The sequence below is a fragment of the Haemorhous mexicanus genome, chromosome 8, assembly GCF_027477595.1.
Source record: "Haemorhous mexicanus isolate bHaeMex1 chromosome 8, bHaeMex1.pri, whole genome shotgun sequence".
NCBI lineage: Eukaryota > Metazoa > Chordata > Aves > Passeriformes > Fringillidae > Haemorhous > Haemorhous mexicanus.
The window spans coordinates 170,138-190,902 of NC_082348.1; the positions used below are offsets into that span (position 1 = coordinate 170,138).

General features: G+C 40.7%; 2 protein-coding genes across 22 annotated transcripts in view; one reads left to right on the plus strand and one right to left on the minus strand.

Annotated features, from left to right (window-relative positions):
* Positions 1-514: 514 nt before the first annotated feature.
* On the plus strand, positions 515-17,772 carry WDSUB1 (WD repeat, sterile alpha motif and U-box domain containing 1). 5 transcript variants are annotated; one of them, XM_059852412.1, is made up of 12 exons: positions 515-782; positions 1,344-1,394; positions 3,073-3,486; positions 6,725-6,909; positions 9,688-9,780; positions 10,505-10,598; positions 10,872-10,905; positions 12,590-12,630; positions 12,715-12,821; positions 13,772-13,951; positions 15,951-16,085; positions 17,369-17,772. In XM_059852412.1, the coding sequence occupies exons 3-12, from the start codon at positions 3,089-3,091 to the stop codon at positions 17,521-17,523; spliced, it is 1,422 nt and encodes a 473-aa protein (XP_059708395.1). In that variant the 5' UTR covers positions 515-782; positions 1,344-1,394; positions 3,073-3,088; the 3' UTR covers positions 17,524-17,772. The 5 variants fall into 5 exon arrangements, with proteins under 5 accessions (XP_059708395.1, XP_059708393.1, XP_059708394.1 ...); XM_059852410.1 differs by lacking the exon at positions 1,344-1,394 and having other exon boundaries at positions 516-782; XM_059852411.1 differs by lacking the exon at positions 515-782 and having other exon boundaries at positions 895-1,394.
* Positions 17,773-17,972: 200 nt separating this feature from the next.
* Positions 17,973-20,765, minus strand: part of TANC1 (tetratricopeptide repeat, ankyrin repeat and coiled-coil containing 1) — a 62,316-nt gene continuing 59,523 nt past the window's right edge. For all 17 annotated transcript variants that reach the window (XM_059852401.1, XM_059852398.1, XM_059852392.1 and 14 more), the window contains one exon: positions 17,973-20,525. In XM_059852401.1, the coding sequence (XP_059708384.1) occupies positions 19,163-20,525 (1,363 nt within the window). In that variant the 3' untranslated portion in view covers positions 17,973-19,162. The remainder of the gene's footprint in view (positions 20,526-20,765) is intronic.

The window sequence follows — 20,765 nt, forward strand, 5'->3', positions numbered from 1 at the left end:
CTCAATGAAGAGTGTTATGGTAGAGTGTGAGTTCTCTTTTGTCTCTTTTCATCTCTTTGGGAAAAATGGGATGATGAAAAAGCAGCTGAAAATCAAAATATGTATCTTTAAAAGGAGGTCTAAAGCCTTCTTTCAAAGTGGCTGCCACCTGGGATTCAGAACAATGAAAGGCTAGACTTCAGCCGTGGATCACAGAGTGTGCAATCAAATAAAATGCTATAAAACAGAGCATGAAATGGTACAGACTAAACGCGGAAGGCTTCCTGGACACAGTGACTCCGAAAAAGTGACTTTGTCTTCCTCAAATGTGTAGATGCTGGCTAAACCATTTATGATGTATGAGTTGCTGAGCGTGTATGTGAAGGCGGGGAGCGGGGTGAGGGCGATGGTGTCAGTTACCTGACGGCTGCTGGGCCTGGGGGAGCACTCTTTGTTGCACCTCCCCTTGCTCTGCTCGAGGGCCGCGCCTGTGGCGGGCGGAGGCCGGGGTGAGGGGGTCACCGTGTCGATCTCAGCAGCAGAGCGTGGCCCCGCTGCCCGCTCGGACACGGCTGGCGCCCGGCAGTGCTCTGACGCGAGGGCGCGGCAGTGGCCGGGTTAGCATCCGGCCCCGCCAACATCCCACAGGCGCTGCCACCGCCTGCGCCCACGCAGGGTTCGTGCCAAGGCAGCCATAGCGCCGGCGGCTGTTGTGCGGCTCCGAGCCGGAGCTGAGGGCGCGGAGCGCTGAAGGTCGCACAATCCGAGCCCGCGCTGCCTTGGGGCCGGGACCAGTGGCGGCGGTGAGAGCGGGAAACGCAGCTCCGGCTTCCCCCGCGGCCGGCGCGCAGTGGCGCGGCCCGGAGCGGGGCGCGTCGGCCCGGAGCGCACCATGCCGGGAGGCCGGGGGGTGGCCCCGCGCGTGCGCAGCTCCCTGGGCCGTGGCGGGGTGGTCGAGGCAGGAGGCGCCGCGGTTAGAGCGCGGTTGGTGCGGGCGGGATCCCTCACGGCCGGCCCGGGGCCCCGCGCAGCCGGGGCAGGGTCTTGTTTACCCTGAACACGTGCCACTGGAGCTCGGGGTGACTCCACAGACCTTCCGAGCGCGTCCGGGCCGCGCTGCCGGCGCCATGGGTTGGGTGGGGCTAGGCTGCGGGAAAGAGCAATAGGGAACCGGCTGCCAGCCGTGTCGAGAATTGCTGCGGCTCTTCCTGTGGGCCGGTGCTGCTGGTTTGTGGAGTGCGAGAAAAAAATACGTAATTGCCGGAGATGATGCTGTGGTGCTGAACATCTCTCTGGTGACGAATGCTCCCGCTGCTCCTAGCTCCCTCAGTCGATTTATTGATACTGAAACCTCTTGTTCTTAGGTTTGCTTTTCTGCAGTGAGGTCCTGCAAGTCTCCTGACAGTGAGATCAAGGTGCCTTTTTCAGCTCATCTTTCCAGATGTTTTCTCTAACTCTTCGGTTTCTTATAGTTGAAGAAAATATGTTTATTTTCTTTCTGCAGCTATGTTACTGATACTCCTTCATTTGTTTAATGGTTATAAAGAGAGTGGTAGTAAAACTGAGCATCCTGAAGCTAAAGTAGGTAGTATTCAATGATCTTGTCTTTAACTAAATCAGTGTGCCATACACTGTCTGAAGAGAACAAGTATTTTGCTCTTACATATGCACCTTTGTGTCTGTGTGTATATGTACATACCTCTGCATATGTGTGCATACATTTATACATACTTACATGTCCACATACAAACATATGTGTGTGTGTATGTTTCTATGTAAAAAAAAAAAGTGTGAGTATACATGGTTTTGTTCGCAGATGCCTCAGCACTGAAATTATCATTCAGAATGAAGCACTTATCTAAAACAGCAGACTATTATATAAGTTAACGCAATATAAATAGTGTTACTGGGTTTGGTTTTTTTTTCATTAGAAACAGCTTATAAGAGCTGTAGGCACTTCATTTTGTCTCTGTGCATTTATTCTCAGGAAACTTGTTTGTGATCTGCAGCATGGGGAGTAACTGGTTGGAATGTACCTCTTTGGGGATTTCCTGGACCTCAGCAGTGTAAATCACTTGTCTGATACAATTTAAACTGGTTCTAGCAGTTTTACATCCTGGGAAAATGCGTGTGAAGTTCACATTGCCTTTTGTTGTTCTGTGTAGCAGCAAATGCAATTTCTGGAGAGGTTCCAATGCTGATCACCCAATTAATATTCACATTTTGACTTAAACATTTTAGTCAGGCTGGTCAAACTTTGGATTGGCAATACAAGTATGTGGTATTGCGCTGATGTTTTGCCATCACTACTGTTGCTCTCTGTGAAAGTAAGCAGAAGGGAGCTCTTGGACAAATTCAAACAAAGAGGAGGAGGATGCAAGTAAGGACAGGTACACTGGGAGGACTACAGAGAGATCTTTTGGGCAGTCGGATTAAGGGAAGACTAAAGTCCTGATGGAATTAAATCCAGCCAGGGATGTCAGGGGCAACAAGAAAAGCTTTAATAGGTATGTTGGTAATAAAAGGAAGATTAGGAGAAATGTGGGCCCCCTCTGGAAGGAAACAGGAGACCTGGTTACCCAAGATGTGGAGAAGGCTGAGGTACTCAATGACTTTTTTGTCTCGGTCTTCACTGGAAAGTGCTCCAGCCACAAAAGGGCTGGAGAGGGTCTTTTTACAAGGGCATGCAGTGACTGGGGCGATGGATTTAAACTAAGAGTAGGTTTAGATTAGAGATTAGGAAGAAATTCTGGGCTGTGAGGGTAGGGAAGCCCTGGCACAGGGTGCCCAGATAAGCTGCGGCTGCCCCATCCCTGGAAGTATTCAAGGCCAGGCTGGATGGGGCTTGGAGCAACCTGGGATAGTGGAAGGTGTCCCTGTCCATGGCAGGGGGTTGAAACTGCATGGGCTTTAGGGTCCCTTTCAACCCAAATTAGTCTGTGATTTTATGATTCTCTGCTTAAGCAATGCTAGCTGAAAATCTTACTTTGCAAATTAGTTTTTTTCTTTTTTTTTCCTTCAGTATTTGTCTTGCTAAGGTAGTATGTTTCATTTACAAAACAGGAAAATTAAGTCTGTTAAACTCTTTTTCAGATTTTTATTTTTTCAAATGGCGACATTAATTCACACTTTATCAGATCATAGTGATGATGTCAATTACTGTGCCTTCTCATCATCGTGCTTGGCTACTTGTTCCTTGGACAAAACAATTCGTGTTTATTCTTTGAGCACCTTTGCTGAGCTCCCGTACTCGCCTTTGGAAGGTCACACGTACGCCGTGCACTGCTGCTGCTTCTCGCCGTCGGGACTGCTGCTGGCCTCGTGCTCCACGGACGGCACCTCGGCGCTGTGGGACACCCGCGACGGCCGCAGGCTGGCCGTGCTCCAGCAGCCCGGGGCCAGCCCCGTCAGGGTCTGCCGCTTCTCTCCTGAGCCCACCTACCTGTTGGCAGGGGCAGCGGATGGCAGCGTGGTTCTTTGGAACGTGCAGTCCATGAAACTGTACCGGTGAGTGCCAATTTTTTTGACAAATACTTTGTTTTGAGGTGAATATAGTTCAAGCAGTATGCTGTACTGTATACAAGAGATGCAGACTTACACCTCTGATGGATATCACAAGGAAACAGGGATAGGATTTAGATAACCAACAGATTATCAATAGGAGAGGGAGAAGTGCTAAGTAGCTTTTTGGTTTTTTAAGTTAAACAATGAGAACTCAAGAAGCTTTAATTTTTACAAGGTTATCATCCATCTAAGTCCTGATTTTTTAAAAGTTAATTTCACTGATTTAACGTGAGATCAGGATGCATTGCACACTGTATGCACCTGGTTTCTAAGCAGTGGGTCAGCAAACTGTGGTACATAATAGGCAGTTAGTGGAGCGTGACTGTACTGTGTGCTTTATATTGCATTACACGTAGTGGTATAAATTATATGTTTAATCACTAGGAGTTCGGTGCTCAGGAAGGTCTTAGAAGCTTGCTGGTAATCCAGCAACCAGAGTTTGGAAGCTATGGACCTATCCCGAAACTGTACATTTTAAGACATAAAGTGACGAAGGAAGTATTGGTACTAAATAAGTTAAGCATGACAGTCAACATTTCACATAGGTTTCCAAGAAACATTTTAAACAAAGCAGATGAGCATATTTATTGGTGTTGCATAGTTAAAGGCATGAACCTTAGAGCTATCTTCAGAGTCTTCTTCTACATCTCAGTCTTTCAGTGAATTCTTTAGGCCAGTTGTTGTAATCTGTACTTGGACAAGACATTATTTAGGTTTTAGGGCTTATTATGCAACTAAATTACTCTCTAAAGTTAGAAAAGTAGTTAAGAATTTGAGCAAACTGATGTTTCACACAGGATTGAGGGAACAGCTGTTTCTAAAAGACAGAATTGTTTGATGTTGGTAGTCCCCTGTCAAGCATGTCCCTCTTAGCCTTCCACAGTGGTGATTTATGTGGGAAACGGTACAGTTTTTCAAAATTATTGATTATAGTTACTTGAAATTGTGTAAATCTGGAAGTTTGTCCATAAATTGTCCAAGATTTTTGCCACCATGTTTTTTGTAATACATAAAGAAACATTGAAATGGTTTCTGGTAGTAAAGAGGTACTGATAACCTATTTCTTCCTAGTTTTATCTTTCAGAAAAATTGGGAAATTCAGTCATTAGTATTCTAAAATCTGAGGATTTATTTGTTTTGAGACATTACTAGTGAAGAGATCTTTTTTTCTTTATTCAGAATGCATGTTGCTGAAGGGAAAAACCCAGAAATATGAAAACAACATTTCTTCCAATTGTATGCTCTTAATACTGCATGTTTTAGACCTACACCCTAATTTTCTTCTAGTTGAATGGTGAATGTATAATGACTACTTAGAAATTATATTGGTATTACAACCAGAAATGATTCTGCTTTGGTCTTTTCATTGTAGAGAAATAAGAAAAAACATGAACATTATGATCCTGTCCCCTTCAACTGTTAAAAGTTCATTTCAGAGTGTTAACAGGCCAGCAGCAGTCAGCTTAATTTTATATCTATTTTGGAATGTGCATGTATGTATGTATTTTCAGCTGATGAATATTTTTATTGTGATTTGTAATTGCAGGTAGAAAAATGCACATGTCCTGGTTTTAATAGTTGAAATCAGTATAGATTTCATAGAAATCATCAAAGTGCTTAAAAACTATGTCAGAGGAAGTTAGTTAACCATCTAATGTCAATCTGTGTCTTCTGTTTCTTTTGAAACAGTTGATTGTGTTGATGCTGAAAATGAGAAAACATTTAACTACACTATTTTGTCACTTGACTAAATATATGGATGGTAATTATAATAAAATTACATAAAATTTGCTCCTTATCTACTCAGCTGTTGTAATTGACAGTTCAGATTGTGAAGTATGGTGGCTATTTAAATAAGTTCTATGGTGGATGTGAACAACAGGAAAGCAGCTTGACTTATGTTTATTTCTTACTGGTCTCTATTTCCTGTTCAGTAGTAAGTTACAAAACTGGTATGCAAATTTTAAATGCATGCACAATGCTATTTATTTTACTTTTACAATGCTATTTTGCTACAATTTACTTTACAATGCTATTTTGCCTTCAGAGCAACTGAAAGCAAATCTGCAACTTTTTGTGGGAAAGAAGGAAATTTGTAAAAACTACACTAAAGAAAAAGGATTGTACATATAAAAATGGGAAGCACTGTAGTGGATTTGATAGTATTCTTAATAAAAGAATTGAGACAATGCTTTTTAGAAGGTCATGGGTCTGATTAGTGTGACTCTGAGGAAAATTTAATTGACTTGTCTTCTGTGACATTAAGTTTGACACCTCTGGCTTCAAATAAAATTTCTGTCAGTAAAAGAGCATTAGCACTGTTCTACAAAGTATGATGACAGAGTAAATAGTTCTGACATTTCTTGTCTTGTGACTGTTTCTCATGGCTGTGATTTTCTCCCCGCACTTAAAGACAGCTATGCACACTTGGCTGGATCTGGTGTCCATTAAAAGGAGTGAGACTCTTTTGATTAACTTCAGGTTATCAGATAACGTAAAGGATGTCAGGCTGACCCCACTTCCTTCCTGAGGGTTGACCACCCTTCCATATCTGCTAGAAATTTTCTTTGAAGATCAGTTTTACAAAGTGCTTTGGCTGACTTAATTAAAATGCATCATTTCTTTTCCACATTGCTTTCTCTTGTGTACAAGTGGTGCAAAATTAATCCTACATCATAAAACACAAAGTATTCTACTCAGCTACAGCTTATCATATGGGCTAGTCGGTGTTCTCTTTTTTCTCTAAAACCAGAAGAAGTGTCCATCTTTTTTCCCCTTGTTTGTGTACATGTAATTCTGTGTTAATTATAGTTGTACATGTATCTTTGACTTTTAAAATGTATCCTGCCATAGAATTTTGACAGTGCATTGTGCCTTTTAAGTGTTAAATCCATGCACATTGTCTTTCGTTTGAAAATTATTTTATCACTCAGTTAAAATTATTGCCTTGGGCCTCCATCTCATGTTTTCCCTCCTGCTGTCAAAGAGCTGGTCTGGTCCCTGCTGCAGAGCTTATTTTGCTCTTTTCATAGTTGGTTTGAGTTTCTCTTTCCTCTGTTAGCTAGTTCCAAAGTGCAAACCTTACAAGAGTTTGGCTTATTGCATCAGACTGCATTTGAGAGGTCACTTTGTAGAACTTGACCTACTCTAAATTCAAATCCTGTGTACTCTTGCTTTTCAGATCTGGGAAAGTTAAAGGTGGCTCTTTGATGGCTTGTGCATTTTCTCCCAATGGAAACTTCTTTGTCACTGGATCATCAAGTGGTGATTTAACCATTTGGGATGATAAAATGAGATGCCTGTATAATGAAAAAGCACATGATCTTGGCGTTACCTGCTGTGATATTTCTTCACATCCAGTATCTGGTTAGTTATTCAACTCATCCGAGGAGGAACATTTAAAAAAAGAGAGATTTATTTCTCCCCAGCTCTTGTTTTCATATTATTTTTGCCATTGGTTCTCAAAATACAAGTGACCTTGTGAAGAGCTGATGTTTTTGAATATTCTGAATATTCGTAAGTAAAGGTTGTGGTCAAGTTGGTGGCAAGGAATGTACTAGGTCAACAAACAGGGTGATAACTTTGAGTACCTAATTACCCCTGTGGCATACAAGGGTGTTAGGAGATGCAGTGTTTGATTACCTTTCCCACTTGACTCTTTCATATTTTGGTTCCCAAGGAGCAGGACTGGATTAAAACAATGTAGAGAGCTGTAAACCTAATAAGCTAAATACTTGAACTGAGGAATATGAACAGATAGGCTATTTTCCTGCACCTGACTTTGTCATTTAGAGGAAGTTGGGGGAGTAATGAGCCCAGAATTGCCTGCATTCCACTAAGATGTTCAAAAATATTGGAGCTGTTTCAGCATTTGACCACATAGTCATTTGCTTCTAATGGAGGTTAGGAAATTGGGAAGAAACCTCTTTGTCAGCTTTAGGAAGTAATGAAGCAGCTTCACTTAATAACCTTGTGTGTATACTTTTGTGCTTTCCAGATCTTCATAGACATATTTAGGCTGTTGTATTCAGAATACACAAGCTGCCCTTTCAAAGGCCCTGAAAGTTATAATTGAGCAGCCACTTGCATCTTCAAGTGCTAAACCTGGCAATAAGTACTATTGTCTGTGTACCCCCCTGTCTAAGGAGGTGGTGCAGAGTGGAAGAAAACATGAGAGGAGCAGTGGGAGAGAAAGCAGGAGGAACCTGAGGAAGAAGGATGTGAACATCCACTTCAGAGCAGAGAATTAGCGATTGACAATACCAAATCAAACAAATATCTGCCCTCTGAAAGGTGCAGGATCTTACTTAGTGAAAATACCACACAAAAAACATCATTGTGAACTAAGAGTTGCATCTGAGGGCAAAAAATATGTTGCAGCTGAAACAGATCGGAGTGTAATTTCCACCACTCCATTTCATATTGAGATTATTCTTTTGGTTTAAAAACTACAGCCTTCTGCCAAGATAAACAGGCAACAAAGCTGGTATTTCCTGCACTGTGGATTTGTTCTGGCTGATTTCAGATAATTCTTGATTTTTTAATCTATATATTATTGAAAGTCAACATATTTCCTTTTGTGTGTTACTGTGTAATCATCAATGGTTGAACCTTCCAGGATTTTTGGCAGATTTAATGCATTATGAAATGCATACAAGTAGTGCTTATCCATTACAATTAGAGATAGTTTTAAATTGAGACTCTCTTTACCTGCTTAATTCAGAGCCAGTTTTGATCCAGCGTGTCTGATAGGTTCTTTGTGCTTTAGGCTGTAACAGGTGGTTCTTCTGCCTTTGAAGTGGATTCAGGCACAGTTGCCTAGGAGCTCATGGGATCTAGAGCAGTTGTGGTGGAGTTTGGTGGAGTTTACCATCTTAAGGAATACAGGTCAGATATGGAATAGAGGCAGGCTCCTGCCTGCTGACAGTGGGATCCCCTGGGAGACTGCCCTCAGGGACAAGGGAATGGAACAAAGTTGGCAGATCTTCAGGAAAGTCTTCTACTGAGAGCAAGCATCAGTAGTCCCCAGGAACCAGAAACTGGGCTAGGAGGGCAAGAGACTTGCATGGCTGAGTCAAGAACTGCTGGTAAAACTAAAAGGCAAGAAGTGAGTGCACAGGCTGTGGGAGAAAAGATGTGTAACCTGGGAAAAGAATAGAGATGAATTACGATTGTGTAGGGAGGGGATGAGGAAGTCTGAGGTGAAGCTGGAACTGAACCTTGCAAGTGGTGCAATGTTCACAGCCTCTCACCCACCAGCACCCCCAAATCCTTCTTGGCAGGGCTACTCTCCACCTGTTCACCCCCAGCCTGGATTGTTACTGGGGCTTGCCCCAATCCGGCTGCTGCACCAGCACCTGAGGTTCCCATGGGCCAGTTCTGGAGCTTATCCAGGTTCCTCTGGGGTCCTCCCAGATCCTTGTCCTTCTTGTGTCACCCGCCCCACTCAGCTTGATGTCATCTGCAAATTTTCTGAGGGTGTGCTTGCTTCCTTCTTGCTGCCTATTAAATATCTAAATAGCACTGTTCCCAATACAGAACCCTGAGGGACACCAGTGGTCCATTGGGACTCTGAGCCATTCACCACTACCCTGAGGCTGCAACCATCCAACCAATTTCTTATGCATCTAACAGTCCAGTCGTGGAACATGAGTCAGAAATGTTCATAGCCACTGAATCCAGAAGGGAAGGCTATAAAACTATAGTTGTATGTCACATTAGTGCAGTATTTACTGAGTGTTTGGCTGGAGTGCACTCAGGAAATGTCAGTTTATAAAAGTAAAAAGTTGAATGTGTAAAAGTATGAAAATTCCCTGTCAGATACTCTCAAATTTTGTACATGTGTATGTGTTTAATTTTGAGAATTGCAGAACTGTAGAAAAAATTGATATAACCATATAATTTAGATTTAAAAACTCTAGTGATATAATCAGAGGATTCAACCATTTCCCACCAAGAAGACATAAAACATGAGCACAGCTCTGGTCTTAATCTACTTATTCAGAAAAAGAGTATAATGATACCTATTTCTTACGTCCAAACTGTTTTAGAACTTCTTCAATGATTTTTATGCTGATGTAGTTTACTGATCTGCTGTTATTTTCAATGTTTCTGACTCCCATTTATATATTTTAATTTTATCAGATAGTGAAAATGGATTCAAATACTTCCAGATGGCTTCCTGTGGACAAGATAATCGTATCAAACTCTGGCTTATTTTGTTTGCAGATTTCTTAGGTTTGTATAGAAATGTTTTTTGAATATACCAATGTCTTGGGTGTTTAGTGACAATTTAAATCGAAAATCAAATTTATACTACTGGATTCACAGCCAAACTAACCACAAGTTGAAAGTTTTCTTTTAATTATTAGCTGGAGAACAGCTAAGGCATTCAGCACTTTGTGATGCTGCTCCATGTAGATTTTATTTAGCAACCTATTTATCAACCTATTTATCAACAAGTATTGAAAGTAAAGATTTTTAAAAAAATTCTACTGTGGCCTTTCAACGGGTTGATAGGTTGGAACCTCTTAATCTGCCTGGCCAGGGAGAGGTTTATTTTCATGTTTCAGTATATCCTGGGCCTTGAATAAGAGCTGGAGAAAAGAATGTTGGCTCCTGCAAAAACTGCAATGTAGAGACTACATAAATTGCCAAAAATATCTTCAGTGGGTACTTTTTTGTAATCTCCTTTATAAAAAAGTGTGTAAGGATTATTATTGTGTGTCCAGATACACATTTAATTATCTAAAACTTTGTGAGACATGCTAAGACTACAAAGTGATAAAGTTTGAGATATTAAAAGGGGAAGTTGTCTCTGTGATATTTTTATCCCCTTTTTTGTAAACAGTGCATCACAGAGTCACATCTTTGGTGGAACTTTGGGCTTCTCAGAGCAGCTTGTGTTATACCTTGTCAAATATAGCCATATGTAATAATTGTTTTAACTTTTTATTTTTAGGTGTTCAGTTAAAATATAAATGCACACTGAATGGGCACTCTGCCCCAGTTCTGGCTTGTGCATTTTCATGTGATGGACAGATGATTGTCTCGGGGTAAGCAGCACCTTGTTGAAATGTCAGGCTGTCCTGGTTCATGCTTCAATATTGTAAACCAGAAAGTTCAAAAGAGTTAAAGATTTCTAAATATTTATTATCAATAATTAAGGAATAGTTCTGCGACCTCTAGAGCTGTTGAAGTATCTTTACAATCAGTCTGTCTATGTCTTGTAGGTGACTGAGTTTGAAATCTTGGGTTGTGGAAAAAGTTAATGAAACACTTTCTTTTTCCTTCTCTGCATCACTTTCATGTCAATGTATTTTTTTAAGGTCTGTGGACAAGAGCGTCATAATCTATGAAACTGTAAGTATAGCATAACACAGGATCATTTGTTGGGGTTGCCTTTAAATGTAAACACTGCTTCTGCAGCATTGTATCAATGAAAAAATACTAACAAATACAAATTATACTAAGCCAGAATATTTACTGTGCATTTGGGGGCAGGAGGGGAAGGAGTCTAAAGCAAAATATCTCCTGAGAACTGATCAGTCTTTCTGACTTGCTGTTTACATTGGGAGGATTTGTCAGATGATTTCTCTGCAGCAGGGTGTGACTCAGTTAATTCCATTCTTACGAGTATTACAAGATTCATTTTGAAGCGGAAGGATTTTTTTCTTATCCTAACTTTAGCTTAGCTTCCAAAGCAAGGAAGACTGTAACTTTTGACATAAAACCAGGAATGGTGAACATAGAAATTCTGTAATTGGTTATATGTAAAGTGCAAATAGAGGTATAATAAAGAATTCAAGAAAATTTTTATATTAAGTACAATGTCTTTAAAACTTATTGTTTAAGAATTTTTTATAATAACATTATCTCCTTTATGATTCACCTGTAAGTGGTATATATACCTTTAGTACTTTATAGTGTTAAAAATAATAATTTTGCTGAAAATGAAGGATGAACAAATTTCAAGTGCAGCTTGTTCTGCACATACTTGTTGTATTGATACAATTAAAGTTTTTCACCAAAATCACTAATACAATACCTGCAAAGTTTTTGGCCCAGTTATTTTAATAGTTTGAAGTTTAGACAGGTGTGTAAGATGTCTTCTAGAGTTCAGGAGCCTCAGAAATTTGGAAGATGAAGGAAACCACAGCCTGCATCTTTCTTAATACTGTTCATCAGCTTTTGTGGCCTTAGGTTTTTATCAAATGGGACAATAACTGTTCCAGTTCTGAAATTCTCCTTTGGATATACTCAAAACCTGCCTGGACACCTGCTCCAGGTGATGCTAATTTAGCAGGGGGTTGGACTATATGATCTCCAGAGGTCCCCGACCATCCTGTGATTCTGTGGGGAAAAGTAGGGACAATAAACCTTTGTGGGAGGGAGAGAGATTTCAACCTATATTAGGGAACTTTAATCATGCTTGACAGCTCAAACTATTGGAGTGCTGACTGATCAATTAGTGATTCAGAATAATTTTGCTCATGATCTTTCCAACCCGTCTGTACCTGTCAAAGAAATGCTCTTTTTCATAGGAGGTAAAATCTTTCCATAATAAGTTAAAACGGCCAAAATTCAGGAATTTTGTTTTCTCGTTAGTATTTAGTGGTCAAATAGAGAATAGGCCAAATAGGTGTGGTTAATTATTGGTCCAATTGAAGGCTTGTGGGTTGACCCCCACAATGACCCTTTTGGTCATTTCTAATACAAGATTTGTAGAAGTGTCTGTATCCACACAGCCAACCAGCCAATATGGATTTAATTCAGTCAGTTTCCAGCACTCTTCTCCCTGTATGTTCCATGCTGGCTGATTGTGCAGGGGAACAGTGCTCCAGGGAATTGAATAGGGGCTTAAAGCAGGAAATTCAAGTTGTGTTTCTGACTCTGTTGCTGATCAGCTTTGTCAAGGTTGTGTAACTTCTCTGAAGGTACCTTCTGTCACCTTTCAAGAAGTAATATTCCCTCTTTTGGAAGGGAAAAAGTGAAGAAACACTTTTTTTATTCTTTAAGATTTAAAATCACAAAAACTCTTTTACAGAGTACTGGCAATACCCTTCATACTTTGTCTCAGCATAAAAGGTAAGAAATCAGCATGATTATTCTGTTTCATAAATAAAAGAAATCCTTTTCCAATGAATTTTCAGACTTTTTTTTTATTTGTAGATATGTTACAACTTGTGCTTTTGCACCACGTAGTCCCTTACTTGCCACAGGCTCAATGGATAAAACTGTGCACATATGGCAGCTTGACCTTAAGCAACCCTGTGCAGGTCAGTGTGTGAAGTATTTGAAATCAGTTATTTTAAATTCAAAACACCTTCTGAAGATGCAAAAATCCCTCATTCTTATCTGCACTTAATGTGTAACATCAGGATTGTGTGCATGCTTTTTATCTTCTAATTAACCTGATTAATGTCCAGAAGAGGTATTCTCTTTTTGTTATTTTGTAAAGAAAAAAATACTAGACATATCTTAATTTTATGAATTTGGTCTCTCTGTTTTTCTGATATTTGCAGTTTCTTATTCTTTGGACAGCATTTAAGAGATTAATGTTATTGCCAGTGTTGAAACACTTCTTGGACACCCGTAATTTGTGATGGGTTGAAAATATGCTAATTGCAAGTGTGCTAAAATATGTGATCAATTACACTTGCAATTAGAAATGCATTTTACTAATTGCTATTGGTGAAAAACTAATTGTACAAATGACATTAGTGCCCTTAATATAGGATAACTAATGGTACAAATTAGACCAGCACCTAAGTTTGTAGAACAAAGGTACATTTTGTCTTTTTTTCAAAGCACAACAGTAAGTTTGTATTTTGATGTGCCTTCCAAGGACTGCAAGGTGATTCCAGTGTCTACTAGCACTTTTCTGGTTGGTTGCTCAATTCAAATTTGACAGAAGTGTAGGCATCTAAGAGATTAAATTCCTCTAAACTTTGAAAATTGATAGGTACAAGGTAAACCCAAATTACTGCCCTCCCTCACAAAGGAATCTCTAAGAAGCATTTATTTTCTTAGTTGAAGAATGTCTAGTACTGAGAACACTTGAAAACAGGGTCTCTTAATGACATTGTTTCTTTGAACTGAGAATTTCATTGCTGTTTGCTTTTGGGGGGGGGTTGTGGTGAGGTTTGTTTGTGGGGGAGGGAGGATGGTGTTGTTTGTTTTTAATTAGGATGTTTTGTTTTGTTTTTTAACTCTTTCATTTTCAAAGGAGGTACTGTAGAAAATGAATCAAAGGTGGCTGTTAAGGACTGGTCAGAGGATGATGTTTCAGCCTGGCTCTGTGCACAGGATTTAGCAGACTTTGTTGGACTTTTCAAAATGAATAATATTGATGGCAAGGAACTACTGAATCTTACTAAGGAAAGTCTTGCTAATGAATTAAAAATTGGTAAGAGTATTGAAATCCAAATAGTTTTTAATCTCTAGAGTACTTTGAAATGTTGTAATGAAAGCAAGTTAGGAGTTCCATACATGGGGTTTTTTTCCCCCTGAAATGCCTTTTTAATTTCATTTCCAGGGCTGTTAAAAACCCCCTTATTTTACATTGTCCACAGTATTCCTTTTTTTTTTTTTTTTGTGTGTGTGTGTGTGTGTTTGCTCATACCTGGAGACATACAGTACACTTCTATTAATGATACTGTTAAATGGTCTTACCTGATTTTGTTTCTATTCTCCTTGTTCGATCTTGTATTATTAAGCTGTGGAAAAGGAATTTCAGCTTTTCTCTATAATTCATGTTTCTCACTTTGGTAAATAGGGTGGTCTATAGTTTTTCCTATCAGTCTGCAGAAGTGCAGTTTAGAATTGCAGGTGGTCACCAACCTTGAATTGAACAGTGAAATTCCTAAGTGTACATTTGATGATGACTTTTGGTAAGTACCAAGCAAAGCTTGCCTGGCTCAGACAATTTCTAATGCATCAGGTTCATAGCCTGTCCTATTGCTTTACTGCAAAACTGTGATTGATTACATTTTAGAAGGAATCAAAAGGTAGCCCCATATTAGTAATGATTCCACAGTGGTCATTATGAAATAAGACGTTTAAAGACAGCGAATTGCACTGGAACTTTTGAAATACAAGTTCTCTATTAATTTTGATGGCCAGATTTAGGTGTAAATTAGATGCTAATACATTTGCTAAAGTGAGGTCAAGTATGACAAAAGCCTGAATGAGGTAAGAAACCTATTAAAAAGTACAGTTGGCTATTTTTCATTGTAGGAAGACTGCTCCCTTCGTTTCTGTGTGTGTGTGTGTGTGTGGACTATATTGGATCATATTATTTCAGCTGGCTTTATTGAAATCTAGAAATAACAGAAATGCTGGGAATCTGTCAGGAATTGTCATCCATGAAAGACACTTGGCTACCTCAGTTTATGCAAACATTTTCCTTAGCATTGAAGTAGCATAAAAGTTTGTTGCAGTAATTGCCAGCTGAGGCTAATCAGATAATGCTGACTAGAAAGTTCTGTGAAAATTGAATGTAGTGTGACTTGCTACAGAGTTCTCTGTGGGGAGAAGGTATAGAAAGGTATAGAAATTATGGCCTCATATATCTGACTTGAAAAATATTGTTCTTTATCTGGCATAGCTCAAGCATTTACAAAGTAGGAAAATACTATTTGCCTAAAATGAACAACATTTTCTGTGTTACTCAAATTCCTATTTAACTAAATTTTAGGTGTCTACCACCATACAAATGCTTGAATGAGCATGTCCTTTCTCTCCTTGATAAACTGTTTTCTTTCCTCTGAGACTGTAAGATCTAGCTGAAGACCTCTGGAAGTTTTTCAGAGTCTTTGCAGCTTGGAGGACATCAGTATTCTTTAAAAACCACAGGCTCAGGCACCTTTCAGTTGTGCCTTTGTAAGGCCCAGACAGCTTTGCTGTAGAGCAGGTGTAGAGTATCAGAGGTGGGTATGACCAGGCGTGTTGAATGCCATTGTGGAGGCAAAGGGAAATCTATTCTGTTGGAGGTGCTGGCAGCACCTGTGCACAGCTGAACCTCACTGGCACTGCTTTGTCCCGTGCCAAGGGGACAAAGTGTCCTGCAGTGTCCTGTGGCCGGGTGTGGCTGCAGGGCAGCGCTGCACTCGCACTGTGTAGGGCAATGGCACGGCCACCAGGCCACTGCTCTGCCGGGGCTCTGCTGCCCTTGCACTGCTTTTACTGACTGCTTTCATTACTACCCCAAGTTCCTGTTGCACAGCAGGAGAGAGGAACTGTGGCAGAGCTGACTGGAGTGGGAGCCAGGCCTGGCTGCAGGCTTCTGGTTTAGGGGGTGGTGAGAAGGAGCTATGTCTCCTGTAACAGGTGCTGACTATTCCAAGACCTGACCTCTTTGCCTTACCTGTCTGTGCTGGCCACTTCATGTACAAATAATTTTTCAGAGTCTCTAGGTCTGCGCAGTAAAGTTCTCCAGAAAATTGAAGAACTGAAGATGACAATGATGTCGGTTTCTGTTCCTGATGAGTTCCTATGTCCTATAACAAGAGAGCTTATGAAAGATCCTGTCATTGCCACAGGTATGTCTTTACATGACATGGACTAAAACTAATTACTTGAGGGTAAAGATAGGCCCATTTTTGTGTTCTCACACCTACTTTAACAGCAGACATAGAAAGATAAACTATTCTAAATAGCTGTTGCAACAAACCAGAATTGTGATAAACATTTAATTTGCTGAATTACAGCTCTGATATGGAGAAAAATACTGTATCATCAACTTCTTCCTTTTCTTAATGTGCCTTTCTTTATGTGCCTTTGTAAATATAATTACAAGCCTAATAACAGTGTTGGCTCAGTAAATGCAAAATGGAATTGTGCATTCAGTGGGGCAAAAAGGAAACAAACAAATCAAACCACTCCCACCCCCAAAAAAAAAAAACCAACAACAAAAAACTCCAGACTCATTTCTATGCTTAGCAAATCATCTATAGGGCACTTAAGTTTGTATAGAATGAGACTCCTTTAAATGCAGCTGCCATTGGAACTGTGATATGGCAGCAGCATAAGATGTTATGTAGTTAAAACACTTCATGAAGAACAATTGTTTTGTAGCTCTATTCTTGGGGAGAGAGGGAAGGGTGAGCATACAAATATCAGAAGATCAGTATTTTTTTTTTTTTTGTTGCTCTGTAAATAACAACTAACTTCATCCAGTTCTGAGGTATTAGGGCAGACTTCTGAGAATTAAAATGGCCAAAATATGAAGACATTTGCTAACAGCTGGAATGATAGTTGCTTTATTCAATAAGAAGTAAGGAGACAAGAGGAGGGGCATATAGGGAACAGGCTTGTATTCCACCACAGATATTCCTGGATGACTGACACTTAGCTGGGGCCTAATTTTTGTTCTTTGAGGATCAGCTGGTTCAGCTACCAACTCTTAGAGCCAAAGTCCTCAACCTGGGCAGGTGGTGAGGGCTCTGCACAGGCACAGCTCAGGGCTGGGTCAGCCAGGTGGACAAGCCCCTTCAGCAAAGCAGAAGGCTTTAGCTGTGTTAGGCAATTGATGGTAATGAGCTTTTACTTCACATTATGGATCATTCAAACTGAAAAGAAAGTCTTATTTAACTTATGCATAATATATTTTGGTGCTTTGCAGGGAGAGATGGATATATAAAACTAGCCAGAACTGTTTATATCCACAGTAAAGATTTCACACACAGTGTACTTATTCTAGATCTCAGTTTTCCTGTTTGGATGATTCCTTACTTCCCTTTTACGTTTAAACAGCTAACACCTGCACGGTGCCACAGTGCCCAAGCCTCTGTAACATGAGCTTTTGTTGATGGTTTCTTTGCAGATGGCTATTCCTATGAAAGGGAAGCAATGGAAAACTGGATCAGCAATAGACGATCTAGTCCCATGACGAATCTTCCTCTCCACTCTCTCCTGCTCACACCAAACCGAACACTAAAAATGGCCATTAGTCGCTGGCTAGAGACTCAGCAGAAATAGTAAAACCACTTAATTTTGAAGGTGTTTGTTAAAATTAATTGAAATTTTACGCAGCTGGAGGAATTAATTGTATCAGAAACAAATGGAAAAGAAAACTTGTGTTTCTCTTCTGTGGCTGGTTGAACCTTCACTGATAGAAACTCCCAGAACTTTAAGCTCCTGGTAGTTCTACTTTGTGGTATTTCTGTTTAAGAATCAAGTACTCAAACTCAGTTTTTCAAATAAAATTTTCTTGTAATTTTTACTACATTTATGAGTTTTGAGTCTTCATCTTGCCAAGTCAGTCTTTCAGAAGGTAAGAAATAGCAAAGTACAGGATCTGTATTTCTTTTTCTACTCTAACAAACCAAAATGTCTCTTTCTCTGTTCCCCTTTACTGGACATGTAGTTGAAAAAGCTGGGAGAGAGTTTCTCCTGTAACCATCAGGGACTGCATCTCATCCCACAGGTATTATTAATAATCTTTATTTTGTATGGAAAGAGTACAGTAGCTGTGCAAAAATAGAACTACAGGACAAGACTAATATAGGACTTGTACAAAATATCAAAGAAACAGTAAACAATAAATAAGCTAAAGTGTAATGATACAAACTGCAAAAGGATGTGTAGAGCTGGGTACAGCTGTTTATAATGTACACAGAACACTGTTATCAAGCATGATGGGAAGAATATAAAGCTCAGCACTCCAACTGAATTGCACTCATAGGAATGTCACTGCAGCAGTTCAGTTTCAGTATGTTCTTGCCACTAAAAATCCTCATTTCCTTAAAAAACCAACGTCTCAACTTCATCCTGTCATGCAACTGCACATACGCTGTTCCTCAAACTTTAACATTCACTCCATCCCTTTCTTAGGTTTCCCATAAAAACATTTACTAAGCATTTAGTTGTTGTACCTTTTCACAAATAAACAATAAATCATTTTGCTTTAAGATAGCACCCAGAGGTGATTAGATACCCTATATAAAGTGCGGTTATTGTTAATAGGCCATAATAGTGTGTTCTTCAGTGCAATAACCAATATGGTCAAAGCCTCCCAATACACATGCAAATGTCACTCATTTCATTTCTTCTATTTACTAAAAATAGTTTTATTTACATATCAAAGCATGGCTGCTTATAGTGTACTCATACACAAATTATTTATGCTTCCTAAATGTACATCATGCAACCCAAATTAGATCCCACTAGAAAAGTGATAAAATAATTTGATCTGAAAAAAAATGCATGCACGTACAGATCTGAGTATTCTGCAGCAGATTATCGCCCTCAGCGCTGCTGTGAGACATCAGCACGTAAGCATTTGAGAGGCACAGTACTATGTGTGAGATGCAAGAGAACCAAAAGCCAAGATTGAAGCCGTATGGGAAAGGAAAGGCTTATTTAATGGTAACGTGTGATGGGAAGGATTTCTGCTCGAGCTCCTAGGCCAACCTAATTAAGTCTTTCTACACTAATTTGTTATTCCAGTTACTGTCACTGCCCTGTGATGGTAGGAACAGTTGGAAGTGGTTGTATCCCATTAAAGACTGCTCCCTGGGACCCAGCCATGCCGAGGCAGTCAGTGTTTTGTAGAGCAGTCAGACCCTGTGATGTTGTGAGCCCAGTCTACCCTATCAATATTGGTACTGAACAGTATTTATACATTTGATTCAATGAACGATCGCTTTGGTTTTGCCGTGGTGATGTGTCTGAGGTGGCTGTCCTGAGTGCTGTGGGATGGCAGTTTGGCTACAGCATCAGGGTATAAATGAGAACCTTGGTTGGGTGATCTGCTGTCTGTACAGTGGGGAGGGATTTGGCACGTGAGCTCCTCACGTTCTTTTGTTTTTATGCTGCTCTGGCTGCCATCTGCCGGGGCAGCACCTGTAGAGGATCCCTTAGCTGAGTAGTGTTGAACTGAGAACTGCTCCAAGTTGGAGGGCTGAATGCCTGCAGAAGCAACGTTTGTGGATAATCCATCTGGTGCCTGAGAGTGCCAAGTGCGACTAGATTGCGTGTTTTGCTGCTGAAATCTTGCAGTCTTGTCCATGATTCCCATAAACGGGGTATTGCGAGGTCGGTGCTCAGTGCCCTGAGCTTGATTGATGTTGGTCTCCTTGAGTCGAACATCTGGGCCCAGCCCCTTAACACTGCCTGACAAACTGCTGGCTGAAGTGAAGCTGCTTGATGAGCTGGCAGGAATCACACTACTGGATGGAGAGCCAGAAGAGGCACCGCTGGGTACAGGGCTTTGCTGCCTTGAGTCACTGAAACTCATTGAAGCAGAGGCTGTTGATGTGTCACCAGGTTTAGATTTACTAGCAAAAGAACGAGAAGAGAGAGTCTCATGATGCTGGGGATGTGAACGCTGGCTGGACACAAACTTCTCATTGTGCAGTTCAGCAGTGGGATCTGTGGAAATGCCTCCAGATGCCAATATGCTTGACCCATCCAGCTGTTGACTTCCACAGTGCCGGATGGGCAAGGGACTGTGGGGAAGATGCTGCAAAGATGATTGTGGCTTGGTGCTACATTGACTGCTTCCTGGTTTAGATCCAGGCTGGATGGAGCTCAGATGCTGATTTGTTTTTACAATCTGTGCCTGCTTTGTTGGCTGCATAATCAAGCCTGGCTCTCTCAGATACTTGTTGCTTGTTCTGCTTTGAGGGGACACACACTGAGCTTTCTGAACACCTTCCTGAAGGGTCCTGCTAAATAATGAAGCAGCTGAGGAACATTGCAGCCTTTGTGGAGGAGAAACAGATTCACTGGGGTGTGGCAGGTCATCTTCCCTGTCTTGAAGATTAAAAGTATCATTCACACCTGATACAATTCCTTCCTCCTCATTATCAGAATTGCTGGTTTGTTCAAGTAGCTGTGGAGACTGACGCTTCTGTTGCTGTGTTCTCTGGAACTGTTTGCACTCCTCTTCCACCCGAGCCAAGAGACGTTTTATCTCCTGATTGCTGGGGCATATCTGAGAGGCTTCCCGTAGGTCAGAGAGAGCAGCAAGTAGTTTTCTGTTTAGGAAGAAATAAGTAAACAATGAAAACTGGGGCAAATCTGTGTCCCAGCTTTGCCTACTACTACTCCACCTCCACTCTTTTAGCGAAATGTCCTGATTTGTTCCTTCCTGCTGCAGGTGGTGACAAATTAGAACTGGAAATTCTCCACCTCAGGAAATTCTTAACTAGGGTGGAAGTGCAGACCCAACCCTGAATGTTTCCCTGAAGTATCCTGATACCCTATGCAGGCAGGCA